The sequence below is a fragment of the Canis lupus genome, chromosome 35 (assembly GCF_048164855.1).
Source record: "Canis lupus baileyi chromosome 35, mCanLup2.hap1, whole genome shotgun sequence".
In the NCBI taxonomy this organism is placed as follows: Eukaryota; Metazoa; Chordata; class Mammalia; order Carnivora; family Canidae; genus Canis; species Canis lupus.
Genome location: NC_132872.1, coordinates 27015848 through 27030966, shown reverse-complemented (window position 1 = coordinate 27030966; position 15119 = coordinate 27015848). Strand labels below are relative to the sequence as shown.

The 15119-nt window shown below is 34.3% G+C and overlaps 1 protein-coding gene and 1 pseudogene across 23 annotated transcripts in view; one reads left to right on the top strand and one right to left on the bottom strand.

The window, feature by feature from the left end:
• EPHA6 (EPH receptor A6) overlaps positions 1-15119 on the top strand; it is an 872277-nt gene that overhangs the window by 541076 nt on the left and 316082 nt on the right. For all 23 annotated transcript variants that reach the window (XR_012024450.1, XR_012024449.1, XR_012024448.1 and 20 more), the window contains one exon: positions 14398-14522. Coding sequence is in view for 20 of the 23 variants with exons in the window: in XM_072812315.1 (XP_072668416.1) it covers positions 14398-14522 (125 nt within the window). In the remaining 3 variants the exon portion in view is untranslated. The remainder of the gene's footprint in view (positions 1-14397; positions 14523-15119) is intronic.
• On the bottom strand, positions 5766-8713 carry LOC140624745 (cell division control protein 42 homolog pseudogene; annotated as a pseudogene).

Below are 15119 nucleotides of genomic sequence, written 5' to 3'. Positions count from 1 at the left end.
GATATGAGATGGTAAGATGGCTATGTGTTGAGGTGAAGTGAGGAGAAAGATGTAGGCTGTGACATAGCGTTAGGCTACTACTGACCTTATGACAACACATGAGGAGGATCATCTGGTTCTGGACCACAGCTGACCACCAGTAACTGAAACCATGGATAAGCAAGCATGGATCATTTCTTAGTGGTTTTATGATAAGGGCCAATTTTTGCTTCTGTGAGAAAAAATTTAGTTTCCCCAAGAAGCAGGGCAAAATTATGTGACTAAAAGCTATAAATATAAATCTAAGAGAAATATACACAAGTTTTAAAAAAAAGCTGCCCATTGACTGAAATTGATCTCTAAGTCAAAGCAGAAGACCATGATAAGAATTATACTAAGTGACATAATTCTAAAACTATTAAAGACAATAGTACACACATTCAGGATGATGTTGAAAATTACTTTAATATTTTATTACAGCATAGGCATCAAGCAGAGAGAAGACTGTTGGCTGTAAACCATTGATATGGCCACCATAATGGCATGCGAAATGTCCTGATTTCAACATCAGGTCTTCCTATCTTGTTCTCCTATCATTTTTCCCACACTTACCTAATATAATTTAAATATTCAGGAATTATATGTTGCTAAATGAATTATATGTTGCTGAATGTCATTATCTAGTTTTTGAAATTAATATTACATTTTATGTATGTCTCATATATATTGTGCCATTCGTTGCAAGTTAATGCTAAGAAAACAAATTCTATTTGGTTGTATAAACTCACCTTGCAAATGTATAGACTACATTTTTATTGATTTTTATTGACATACTTCTTTCCTTATAAATAGAATTTAGAAAAAACATGGAACAAAGTTATTTAGCATATCATATTATGTTTCAAATGGAGTATAAGAATGTGGCAAAGATTTGCATTATTCATTATGAATAATAATTTCTTTTAGTTTAAAAAAAATCTTTGTAATACTATTAGCTTCTGTAATATATAAGGAACAATGCCATTTGGCTTGTTAAGAAAGTAATCACAAAAATCGAGGCAAAAAGGTATAATCTGCATTGAATGCCTTTGAAGGTACTGTGAGAAAGAACATGAAGTAGAAATTATGAGCTAGCAGCCAGCATGAGAAAACACAGGCTTTTCCTCTTCATGCAGCCAGTGATTTGTAAACAACAATTACTAACTAGAGAAAATGAGAGGAAAACACAGATCTCAGCCAGGTGTTATTTTACGTCAGTGATTTACTCTGCTATTTGATCAATGATGAGAACAAAATCACCCATATCCTCAGGAAGCCATGAATGTTTCAAAGCAGCTGTGGGAGCACCTGGCTACTTGTCCTAGACAAAGACTACCTCCATCAAGGAAGAATCAAGATTTATTCGTCTCAGCTTCAACCAGAAACAATGCCAATGAATCTGCTGTTGCATCCCATTATTTCTTTAATGAGAGAACAAAAGCAGTTTTACGGTTCCATTTCTGGTGACTTGGCAGGAATACACTTGCATCTTCCTGAATCTGTTGTGACAGGATCATTCAATGTTCTCTCAAGTGGCCAGCAGTATAAGTACTTTCACCCTTTCTATATCTTCTGGAAATACACACACACACACACACACACACACACACACACACGAATATAGCTCTCACTTTCAAAAAGTAAGAGAAAAAAAATTCCCAAACACAACTTTCTAAATTTTTTACATCTAGATTTTATAGAAAACATGAAATCTTCGGATGGATGCCTACAAAATCTGTGGAATCCAACAGAATTTTACTGATCGAGATGTGTTAAACTGTGGCTAGGGAAAATGGGAGCACCGCATATGGGGTGGAACACATATGACCATGAGGAAAATGCCTTTAGAATTAGTGAAAAAGCAGTTCATCTCGAGAGCACCCTCAAGCAATAATCAAATAACTCAATATTTTGCTTTTGCTTTTTTTTTTCTCAATCTAAACACTTTTTTTCAAATAAGATGGTTATATAATGGGAAATGCTGAAAATTTAAGAAACTAGTCCAAGATGAATTTTAATATTATACAAATAAATTATAGCATATCCATTTTGATCAGCACTATAGGTTCAAACTCCTATCACTTTCCATCTTATTTTCTGGTGTTTTTATATGTTACATATTATTATTTCCTTACATTAATGTACTCTCATAAAATTGTGGTCATATGCATGGAGTATACGAATCAACTTGGCAGTGCTCCTATGGGATCATAGGGGATTTATAGAATGAAAACTTAAAAGGCAGGATGATTGTCTGTTAAGCCTTGGATCAAGATTTAAACAAGTTTTTTTTAACAAGTTTTGAATAAAAGAGCTACTCACATAAAAGTTAGCTGGTGTGTTTGTGTAACACTGTCCTAGGTCCTATGGAGGGCATCATAAGTACCAGACTTAGTCTAGGGTCCATTCCTTCATTTTATGTGGAACTGGGAGTTGCTTCCTGTTTGATTCTATGTCCTCACCTTGAAAATGAGAATAACTGCATCTACAAAGCTACAATGTGTATTAGGTGATGTATGTGAAAGAGCATGGGAAGTTGAAAAGTGGAGTATATGATTATATATTCTATAAAGAGGAATATCAAGAGCTTATGATAAAGGCAGTCAATTGCTAGATGTCATGAGGATTAGATAGTAAAGCTTTTAGGAGTTCAGATATCAAAATCAACTCCATTAGAAGTGATTAAAGAAGTCTTAAGCTAGTCCATGGTTCTATCTTAAAGGGAGAAAAAAGGTAATTGTTGTGATTTTATCTTACATTTTGAACAATTCCTAAAATGTGAATCTTTCTTCTCAAGTTCCAACGGTTATCCGACGAGTTGTTTCACAGCCCCAAAATGGGACTGAAATGTTCTGGTCTGTTTATGCACCTTAGGTGCCCAACAGCACAGAAAAGGAATTTTTTTTGCCTTCTTGAGACATCTAATAAGCATAAGATGTCTCAGCCATAACATTTATAATACTAATTTTCATAAAGCTTCTTGGTTTAAAATACTTTGGAAGCCAATGTTCTTTCATCTAGCTTCCTCTACAATTTTGTATCATCATATAAATTCAAGGATGACAAAAATACAGGGAAAGACTAAAGTTTGATGACTCCTCTGTAAGCCGCATGTATTACTTTATAGCCATAGCTTATAAATCTATTCATATTGGGGTTTAACTTTTTTAATGTATTAAAATTTTAATTATATAATTTTTAAATATTTTATTTATTTGAGAGAGAGAGAGAGAGAGAGTGAGCACCAGTGGAGGGAGGGACGGAGAGGGAAAAGCAGACTCCCTCACTGAGCAGGGAGCCCCACACAGGGCTCAGTCCCAGGACCCTGAGTTCATGACCTGAGATGACTGCAGATGCTTAACCAACTGAGCTTTCCAGGTGTCCCAACTTTTGAATTATATTTCTGAAAACAACTTCACAATATCACATTAGCTACAATTAAGATTAATCTGGCTTTTTGAAATAAAATCATAACCTTTTCAAGTAGTTCAAAGTTATAGATAATATATTTATTTGTTAATGTAATTTAGGCCTCATTAACTATTGATCAATTGTTAGATTTATTTCTGTTTTTCTCTTGTTACATCTAGTTCTCCTAGGCTAGCATGAGAAACCACTATTAATAGCTTGATGTGATCCCATTTAAAAGTGTATATATGCATATATATTATGCATATGTATGCATATATATTCATTATATTTTTAATAGACAGCCCACAGTTCAATTTTATTCAGAGCAAAGGGAAAAAAAAAAGCTTTTGATCTAGAAGAAACTCAGCCACAGGTTTGAAATCTACGCTCAAGAATTCTTAGTCCCAAACGGGGATATCACCTATTTGCTTGTCTCTGTTCTCATCATCATGCTCAGAATGAGGGTCAGTCAGTCATCTTTATGGTAGATGCACCATCAAATGACCTCTAAATATTGCTGAATATTGGATAGGGAAACTAGGTCGTCCTTTACCTTCTCATTCATCCCCAAATCTTCCAACATGGCCTTGATACTTTGCAATTTAGTTATATGGTAGTTCTACAATTTAGTCATACACTTTGGAGGTATCTGCTATTTAGAAAAATCTTTTTGAATCATAGCATGAGTGTTGATTTACAACTTGTGTTTGTCACCTTATGTATTGACCTTATTTTCTCGTGTCCTCAGATCCACATCATTTTTAAAACAGCTTCATTAAAATCTATTGTACAGAGTTCTTTCTAGTGTCCAAACTTTTTGTCTTTAAATGTAGCAACAAAATTTGTAGAACTTTATCCATTCATTATATTATTTTAAAGATTTGTGATTTGAAAGTGTTAACACTTAGGTACTTCCTTTCCACAATATTAGTTAAAATTATTTTAGTTGTTTATGAATAAATTACTTTCCTGGTCATTTTTTCTTTTCTTTTCTTTTTTTTTTTTTTTGATGGTATTTAAGTGGGCTTATTTTTTTTTTCATATACCTGGAACATGATACAAATTTTGTAAAAGATATTTATGTATTTATTTATTTATTTATTTATTTGAGAGAAAGAGTGTGTGTGTGTGTGTGTGTGTGTGTGTGTGTGTGTGTGTGGAGAGCCAGAGGAGAGAGAATATCAAGCAGACTTCACTGATCATGGAACCTAAGGGAGAGCTCAGTCTCAGGACAATGAAATAATGACGTGAGCCAAACTCAAGAGCCAACTACTCAACTGACTGAGCCACCCAGGAGCCCCATGATACAAACTTTTGATGAATCATCTGAGGCCCAGAAGTTACAAAGCATATTCAAATATGACTATAATATTATATTTTCAATCTATTTACATAATTTTCATATATACTGTATATAATACAGCTCAAATAATAGTACTTTTACCTAGAATAATTTCTAGAAACCAGTTTTCCTGAATTCCTGATTTTAATATATTGAGATGTTATGAATAAGGGAATTGTTTGAAGTTATGCTGAGAAGAGGCACATTCCTGATTTTTCTATAGAGCCAGGCTAACTTTCTGAGATTCTAGTGAATAGCATATGTTAAATTCCTAGAAAATACTGGTACAACATATATCTTTTTACTGAAAATTGGTAGTTAATAATAAGTTCAGCAGAATCTCAGACCAGTCTAATTTGTTGATATTTTTTTCTTTGTAGTTCAGGGAAATTATTTTCTAGCATCTGTCATATAAACAATTTCTCAAACATCCTGGAATGATATAATAGTCAATAGGAGTGTTTGGCATAAATTACTATAAACAGCAGCCTAAGGACAAGCTTAACAGTGAGCATATTAAATCAGCCAGTCATAAGACTAATAAAATAGAAATTAAAAAGGCACAGATAATGCTGAGAAGAATTTAAAGATAATGCTTCAGGTCTTACTCTGTATAATTAAGTGCTAACAGTGCTGTACCACTTTGAATTATTACTAATAAAGTGATTTTTTTTCACAGTGGCTCCACAGGTAGTGAGAGTTTTCAGTGCACCTATTTCCATAATTTTTAAAACAAAATAAATCTTTTTTGAAACGACAGAACAAAAAATAGTACTAATCACTTTTGTGACAATACACAATTACTCAAACTAACTCGTACTGAGAGAGGGAAAGGGGGACCATACTGATGGACCTTGCCTCACACAAGTGCATGTGGATGGGTGCAGGGCATTTGTCATTATTGCAAAAACTAATTTTAATCTTTAGTTTGATTCAGTGTTGCTTTTAGTATGATGCTGACACCAGCTGTGTTGAAAGGGCCCTGGAGGGATGTTCAGAGCAGCACACACCTGCGGCTCTTCCTCAGTTCGGGAGGCTCCAGGGCAGCCAATATTGCTTCTTCAAATACCATATTTAGGCCTCGCTGTGTAAGCAGAACACTCCACATACTTGATGGCCTTCAGGTGACGAGCCAGCTTTTCAGCAGTCTCTAGAGTGGTAGGCTTCTGTGTGGCAAGTTTCTCAATCATAGAGGGGTCATCTCGGAGATCAATTTGGGTCCCAACAAGCAAGAAGGGAGTCCTTGGATGGTGGTGAGTTATCTCAGGCACCCACTTCTCCTTCACATCTTCAAAGGAGGACAGAGACACCATTGAAAAACACTAGAAATACATCCGTTTGTGGATCACTTAGTGGTCGTAATCTGTCATAATCCTCTTGCCCCGCAGTATCCAAAAGTCCAGGAGTGTGTGGCTCTCTGCCAAGTAACTGTGACTGTCTAGTTGTCAAAAACAGTCGGCACATATTCAGATGGCAATTTGCCGTAGGATGTCAGGAGAGCTGTTTTAGCAGCCGCACCTCCGCCCCCAGTGACACACTTAATTGTCTGCCTTGAGAAACAGTTGTGTATTCACTTTAAATATTTCAAATTCAATGATGACCTCAGCTTCTCCACCAGAACGTTCTATTTCCACAGTTTTTCACTTGGTGTTTCAAGCTAACTACCAGCATCACGTTGGCATGGGAGAAAGAAGTAGAGTGAGCAAGCTTTGTGTTACCTGATATTAGTATTTCTTTGGGAAAGACTCTTCAAATTCAAAGCTAAGGGCTTTTTGAAATATAGAAGAACCTTAACTTTGGGGAAAAACCGGAAAAAAAATGGTTCTATCTCACCAATTACTTATGGTGGGATAATCAGAAAGAGGAACACCTCTCCCCTTTTTAACAAGAAAGGCAGAGAAGTGAGAAACCTGAAAAATTGTACGTTAAGGAAGGAAAATCTTTAGGACCAGAGTACCCAAAATATTTTTTTCAAATTATTTTTAAAAGAAACAGATTGAATACTTTTATAAGTAGTAAATATAACAAAATGAATTAGGTAAGTAATAGATAGATGTCTTTTTAGCACTGTTTTGGAAACTTTTTTTTTTTTCTTAGAAATTTGTTTTTTAAAACCTACTCACAGGCAGCCCAGGTGGCTCAGCGGTTTAGCATCGCCTTCAGCCCAGGGCCTGATCCTGGAGACCCGGGATCGAGTCTGCATCGGGCTCCCTGCATGGAGCCTGCTTCTCCCTCTGCCTGTGTCTCTGCAACCCCCCTTCTGTCTCTCATGAATAAATAAATAAATAAAATCTTTATAAAATAAAAAAAATAAAGCCTACTCACTTTCCCTACAGAACCATAAATGTATCCCAAATTAAGGCCTTTAAAGTGAATCAGTTGAACCATTTTAAGTTCCTTATTGCTACTATAACAAATTACCATAAATTTATTGTCTCAGGAACAGATATTAATTATCTTATAGTCTGGGTGTCAGAAGTCAAAATGAGTCCTACAAGTAGAAGACAAAGGTGTCAGAAGGGCTAGTTCCTTCTGGGGGCTCTGGCAAGAATTCATTCCTTCCCTCTTCTAGTTTCTCCTGGTTGCCTGCATATTTTGTCTCACAGCCTTCTCCTCTGTAGACAAGTCACCTCCTGCCTCCTTCTTATTACACTTGTGGTTATATCGGGCCCACCTGGATAATAATAATTTTGAGATGGATAACCTTTCCATCTCAAAATCCTTAGCTTAATCAAAAGTGCACAACCTCTTTTACCAGAGAGGAATATTCACAGGGTCTGGGGATTAGACATGAATATATTTCTGAGCCATTATTCATCTTATCACAGCTGTCACATGGCTTAGTATACCAGAGTTGTTATTTCCAGGTATAGGAAAAAGACAGAACTTAGAAAGAAAACAAAGCATCAGTTCTGCCATAAGTATGACACGCATATTTAAAACTCATAACCACATTTCAACCACATGGGGCAAGCAGGTAACAATATATATTAACCATTGAACTCTGATTCAGGGAAACATCAAGAGAAAAGCACATGAAGCAGATACTGCTAGGATATATTATGTTGTATAAAGCACAGCGTGTTTAATCAACATTTCCAAAACAAGATGTAGATCAAAAATAGTTTTACGCAAGCTCTCAGGTTTCAAAAATGTCAATTCACATGATAAACATCACATTGACAAAACTTCATACGTAAAATCATGGTATTGATCACAGCATATCCCTCTCTCTGGCATCTACAGAATGAAGCACTCCTATCTGTTCTTGCTTTGCAACTAAACCCATCAGTTCATTAGCAAAGGAAAAGGGAAAATCAGTCTTAAAAGTCTGTCCTGATTTGCACCTTCTGGTATATCATTTACTCATTATGTTATTGTTCTTTGTTTACATTTCGTGATGCCATTGACTATATTTTCCCTAACGCACACACTCACATACACACATACACAAGCACACACATCTCTCTGAGAAGGAGCACAGGGAAGAAAAGAAAGGAAAATAATTTTTAAAAAGAGAATGAAAAGCGCTTAAAAAAAGGACATGAAGAAGGAAGAGAGGAAGGAAGGAAAAGGGAAGGAAAGGGGATAGGAAGAAGAGAGAGAAAAAAAAAGAGAAGAAAGAGTATAATAGATGAGCAAAAGTGAAGACTTAATTCTGTTAATGCTAAACTTTAAGAACCAGGCCTAGGTTGAAGTTACAAGAAGAAAACAATGACTCTATGGAAGAATATTTTAGCAATTAGAGATTTTCCAAAGGAAATAGGTGGCCTTATGAAGTAGTATACTCTTTACAGCAACCATTGAAGCAAGAAGTGGATAATCAGCTAACAAGGACACGTTGAGAGATTTTCTAGATTGCTGAAAAAAATGTATGGAATGACTTACAAGGTCTATCTTCGTCCTAAGATTCACTTTTAGGATTTTCAGTGTCACAAACATATGTGCGTAGGAGTGTGCTCTTGCTCTCCCTCTATCTCTCTTTTTCACCTAACCACATACACAATTGAATCTTAATTCGAAGCAATATAATTAACTAGAATAATTTACTGTTCTTTCAGATATTTCCATGCAAGCATTAGAAAATACCACTCATTGTAATGTGAATAAAATCTCCTTTGTTCACTAACTCCACTATGTACTTTTCTTCTTTTGCCACGTAGTTCTTGGTAAACTACTTGAGATTCAGAAAATGTAGTAATCAGAAAGGTTTGTATTAAAACCATTTTCAAAACTGTGGTAATCTATTCAATAATCATTTATTTTGAAGGTCAAAGCTAAGGTTTTGAAGGCTTAAGAAAGGAGGTATATCAGAAATACAATTCTACTGAAAACTATACTGAATACACAATTCTGTACTCAGGAAACATTGCTTGAGCCTTCAAGTTTTTCAGTTAGTCTCTGATCTGTCAGAATCCAGAAGATATTATTTCCCTATTTCCTTCTCTGACTTTTTAGAATCAGAAGTAAAAATCAATAGTTGCCCTTGGTGTTCCAAAATTAGTTTTCCTCATGTGGAGGAATAAATGTGTTTTCCCCTTTAATTTTGTTGGTACTACTGTGTTGTCACAATATGTCAAATTCAGATGTTACATAAACTCGGGTTATTAAAAAAACAAATTTATTAAATATATTCAAAAATATTTATTAAATATATTCAAAACAAATTTTTGAGGTTTCATGTATTAAAGCCATATTTTAAAATAAAATTCCATATGATGCTAGCCTTCTCAGAAAATAGAAAATGCAGCATTTGGGGTGTATATTGACCTATAAATTGTTTCCCACATCCTGTGCTTTAACTCATTAACTGTTTAAAATGTGTGCCTAATGTATATTGTGCAGCTCCTTCCAAAAGCAATATATTAATACACAGTATGGCTCAGAAAATCCAAATTACATAAAGCACTTTTCTCTGTAAAATAATTGAACAAAATAAAAAATGTGTGCATAAAGTGTGAGAACTCAAACAGGATAATATTGGAAACTTCAACATTAGGGGGATGATCTGATAAAGTATAAACATAATTGAATATTTTATCCATTAAAGTAATAATTATGGAGACAACATAAAAATATGAAACAGGATTTTGAATATAAGGTTAAAAATATAATTATCTAAAATTATGTATATTTTATGACTATATAAAATATGGATATTTACATATGAAAGGGGTGTGCAAAAGTGAAAAAATTTTAGAGTTTATATAGTTCTTCCACCCTGAAGTCCATCTATAAGTGAAGACTCTATAACTAGATTAGTTAGAGAATGGTATAGTAAATAGTACTTCCCAGAGTAGTTAGGGAATAGATTTTCATTATTTCTATTTTATGGAAGTATAGGAAAGGACTCATAAAATCTAGGTGATGTACCTTTACTTTTAATTAACCAGTAGAGAATTGGAAATAGAAAAGATAGTACCTATGTATAAATCAATAGTCATTCTAATATGCTGCCGTAATTGAATTTATTATCAGTTTGCAAAGATTATACCATTTGACCTTGAGTGCTAAATAATTATGTGGCAAAATGTAGTATACTGGTAGTATTAGTACTTATGACATTGTACATTAAACTGAAAATTAACCATAAGATTGTATACATGAAAAAAAGATTTTCAAAATTTGTAATGAAAAAAAAATTTGTAATGAACTGATATATTTAAGTCAATTTCTAATTTGTATAATTGACCTTAAAGTTATAATTTTTCTATAAAGCTCATTTAATACATTATTATATTACAATTCAAAAACATTAATGCAATTTCCAACAGGAATAAATTTATTAATGGTAGCTTATTAGTAATGAATATGACTCAATGTAAATAGTAAATTATCTGAGCCTTCTTTCATACTCACCATGCTATCCATTTCTTTTTTTTTTATTTCTTTTTTTTTAATTTATTTTTTATTGGTGTTCAATTTACTAACATACAGAATAACCCTCAGTGCCCGTCACCCATTCACTCCCACCCCCCGCCCTCCTCCCCTTCCACCACCCCTAGTTCGTTTCCCAGAGTTAGCAGTCTTTACGTTCTGTCTCCCTTTCTGATATTTCCCACACATTTCTTCCCCCTTCCCTTATATTCCCTTTCACTATTATTTATATTCCCCAAATGAATGAGAACATATAATGTTTGTCCTTCTCCGACTGGCTTACTTCACTCAGCATAATACCCTCCAGTTCCATCCACGTTGAAGCAAATGGTGGGTATTTGTCATTTCTAATAGCTGAGTAATATTCCATTGTATACATAAACCACATCTTCTTTATCCATTCATCTTTCGATGGACACCGAGGCTCCTTCCACAGTTTGGCTATCGTGGCCATTGCTGCTAGAAACATCGGGGTGCAGGTGTCCCGGCGTTTCATTGCATTTGTATCTTTGGGGTAAATCCCCAACAGTGCAATTGCTGGGTCGTAGGGCAGGTCTATTTTTAACTGATTGAGGAACCTCCACACAGTTTTCCAGAGTGCCTGCACCAGTTCACATTCCCACCAACAATGTATGAGGGTTCCCTTTTCTCCACATCCTCTCCAACATTTGTTGTTTCCTGCCTTGTTAATTTTCCCCATTCTCACTGGTGTGAGGTGGTATCTCATTGTGGTTTTGATTTGTATTTCCCTGATGGCAAGTGATGCAGAGCATTTTCTCATGTGCATGTTGGCCATGTCTATGTCTTCCTCTGTAGAACACTTCTGAAAGAAATTGAGGAAGACACAAAGAGATGGAAAAAATATTCCATGCTCATGGATTGGCAGAATTAATATTGTGAAAATGTCAATGTTACCCAGGGCAATATACACATTTAATGCAATCCCTATCAAAATACCATGGACTTTCTTCAGAGAGTTAGAACAAATTATTTTAAGATTTGTGTGGAATCAGAAAAGACCCCGAATAGCCAGGGGAATTTTAAAAAAGAAAACCATATCTGGGGACATCACAATGCCAGATTTCAGGTTGTACTACAAAGCTGTGGTCATCAAGACAGTGTGGTACTGGCACAAAAACAGACACATAGATCAGTGGAACAGAATAGAGAATCCAGAAGTGGACCCTGAACTTTATGGGCAACTAATATTCGATAAAGGAGGAAAGACTATCCATTGGAAGAAAGACAGTCTCTTCAATAAATGGTGCTGGGAAAATTGGACATCCACATGCAGAAGAATGAAACTAGACCACTCTCTTTCACCATACACAAAGATAAACTTTGAATGGATGAAAGATCTAAATGTGAGACAAGATTCCATCAAAATCCTAGAGAAGAACACAGGCAACACCCTTTTTGAACTCGGCCATAGTAACTTCTTGCAAGATACATCCACGAAGGCAAAAGAAACAAAAGCAAAAATGAACTATTGGGACTTCATCAAGGTAAGAAGCTTTTGCACAGCAAAGGATACAGTCAACAAAACTCAAAGACAACCTACAGAATGGGAGAAGATATTTGCAAATGACATATCAGATAAAGGGCTAGTTTCCAAGATCTATAAAGAACTTCTTAAACTCAACACCAAAGAAACATGCTATCCATTTCTGTTTTAGGTTGTAGCACAAACTTCCATTTTTAGAAATATTTAGTAATTATCACTCATTATTTAGGATATATTGTAGTGCAACAATAATGCTTTCATTGAACAGCTAGAAAGAGTTCTAAATATAATTTCTAGAATAGTCATTTCCTTAGGAGAATCAGACTTGTCATTTTCAAAAGTTTAAGATACACTTTATCCTTAAAAAACAAAGGCAGCATTCAGAAAAAAAATATACTGGAGTCTTTCTTAGAAACTTAATCATAGAGAATCAGTTTTTCAAGTTCTATTCTCACTTCCAATTGGTTCATTTGAATAGATTTCTGGGAATTAGTTGGAAAGACACTATGAGTTTAGCATTACAGAGTTTTTATGTACCTTCCTTGGTCTGACATCTGTATTTCCATTTCCCATAGGAAAAACAAACTGACCTACTCCTCAATAACATAAAAATAATTATTCATTTGCTTTAACCTTCAACATAAACACATAGATTCAATTCTTTGAATGTTAATTTGCTTTTTAAGCTTTTAACCATTTATAGGGTTCCAAAGTAAATCTTCAAGGGAAGGCAGATTTGGAGACTTTTATCTTCTAACCTTATAGTTTCCATCCTATTGTCTCCCACCCCTGAGGGTATCCAGTGTTATCATTTTTTTATTATTCTTGGGTTTAGCCTTACATTGCTTTTTATACATTTTTCCCACCTTACTTTATATCCTGAAAAAAACTTCATTATAGTATTTATGGTCATAGTTCTCTGGTGGATGTAGAATAGTTTTTCAATCAGTCCCTTTTTGATGGACAGTTAAATTGTTCCCAATATTTACAAATAAACCTCAGTGAGTAGTCTTGTAAATATGTCACTTTATGTTTGTTCATTGTATCTTTGGGATAGATTCCAAAAAGCCCAAGTGTAAATGAACATATAATTTGCCTTAAATTGTTGAATTTCCCTTCATAAAAGTTGTACCATTTAATTCCCACTGACAATGTATTAAAGAGCTTTTCCCCATAGCCTAGTCAACAGAGATTGGTGTCAAATTTTTGGATTTTTGCCAATCTGTTTGGTAAGAAATGGAACCTCAGTATATTTCATTTATATTTCTCTTTTTATGAATGAATTTTAACTTCTATGTAAAAACATACTGTTTTTAAAAATTAGAATACTTTAAAATGACTATTTTATTAGAGGAAAGAATGTATGATATATACATGCAAGGGCAATTTCAGAAATTTAATGCAAGTTTAGGTTAGGAGGGATGCCTGAAAGGCTCAGCAATTGGGCTCTGCTTGATTGGGCATGATCCTGGAGTTCAGGAATGGAGTCCTGCTTTGGGCTCCCTAAGGGGAGCCTGCTTCTTCCTCTCCCTGTCTGTGTCTCTGCCTCTGTGTGTGTGTGTGTGTGTGTGTCTGTCATGAATAAATAAATAAATAACCTTTAAAAAATTAGGTTAGGATTGGGTTGTTAAAACAATGTTATAAAGGGGGGGGGAGGACATGATTCTGAAAATAAACTTCAGAAATTAATTGTTACAATTTTATTCAACTGTCACAGAAATCATGCAGAAGAAATAATTCTCCTGTTGATATGCAATAATTTATAGTTAAGAAGTTTGTGACATAAACATTTATAAAGTACTAAGACTTTATAAAGTACCAAGTCTTGAGGAGAAAGAAAAGCCTATAAATGATCTTGTAATTGCAGAGTATTTTTCTATAGCAGACTTAAATTTGATAATATATATATATATGATCCAAGTGTATTATACTTCATGTCATAGCCTAAATCAAAGCCAGTTTATAGGGAAATGTCCTCCTCTAACAAAGACTATGATGAGGAGTTCTGGCTCTCATTCCTGGGCTATTTGAGTTTTCCTGTTCCCTAGTAATGTTTCTAAATATATTTTAATACTCTATTTGGATTAAATAGAGTAGATCCTAGGGCTTTCTTTTTAATCTGACATCAATAATTGCTGTCCTCTTCAACAAGAGTTCTGTTTTCCTTGGAAGACAAAATATTAAAGAAAGGATTATGGAGAATGATTCCTGCCAATTAATTCTTAGTTATTTTCTTTCCTTTCAGCACCTTCCCTGATAGGTGTGGTAAGGAAGGACTGGGCATCCCAAAATAGCATTGCCCTATCATGGCAAGCACCTGCTTTTTCCAATGGAGCCATTCTGGACTACGAGATCAAGTACTATGAGAAAGTAGGTCTTATTTGGAGCTTCCTAAAAAACTACATATACATATATGTGTATATATGTATATATTGAGCATGTTGTTATATTATTTTACTTTAAAATCTGTTCTTTGACCTAACCTCATACCTACTATGTCTTTGAAAACCCTCTAATTTACTATTATGCTTATACTTTCTTAATTAATTTGTTTTACATCAGATTATAAAGTAGAAGACACAAGATGTTCATTTCTGTCATGACTTACTATAGGGATTTTTTTAATATACTAAGATGTAGTAACTCCTTCAACATACAGTTTAGTTGACATAACATTGTTTTTGAATTCATTTGGAAGACGTGGTAAAATGGAATTGCTATAACCTAGAAACAGTTTGTGTAACACATACTGTTTGCTAATGAGTTTAAAGGTATAGTTCACTATAATTTGGAAAGGATGATTTAAAGGATAAGTGGAAATAGCTGATGGATTAAAAATTTTCTTTATTTAGTTCGGCTGTTTCACTTTTTAAAGAATCTATCAAGATAAATCTGGTGAATAAATCAACTTAATCTTAATTTTCATTTCTGTCATCTAAAATTATTCTCAACTACAATATTTTCCCA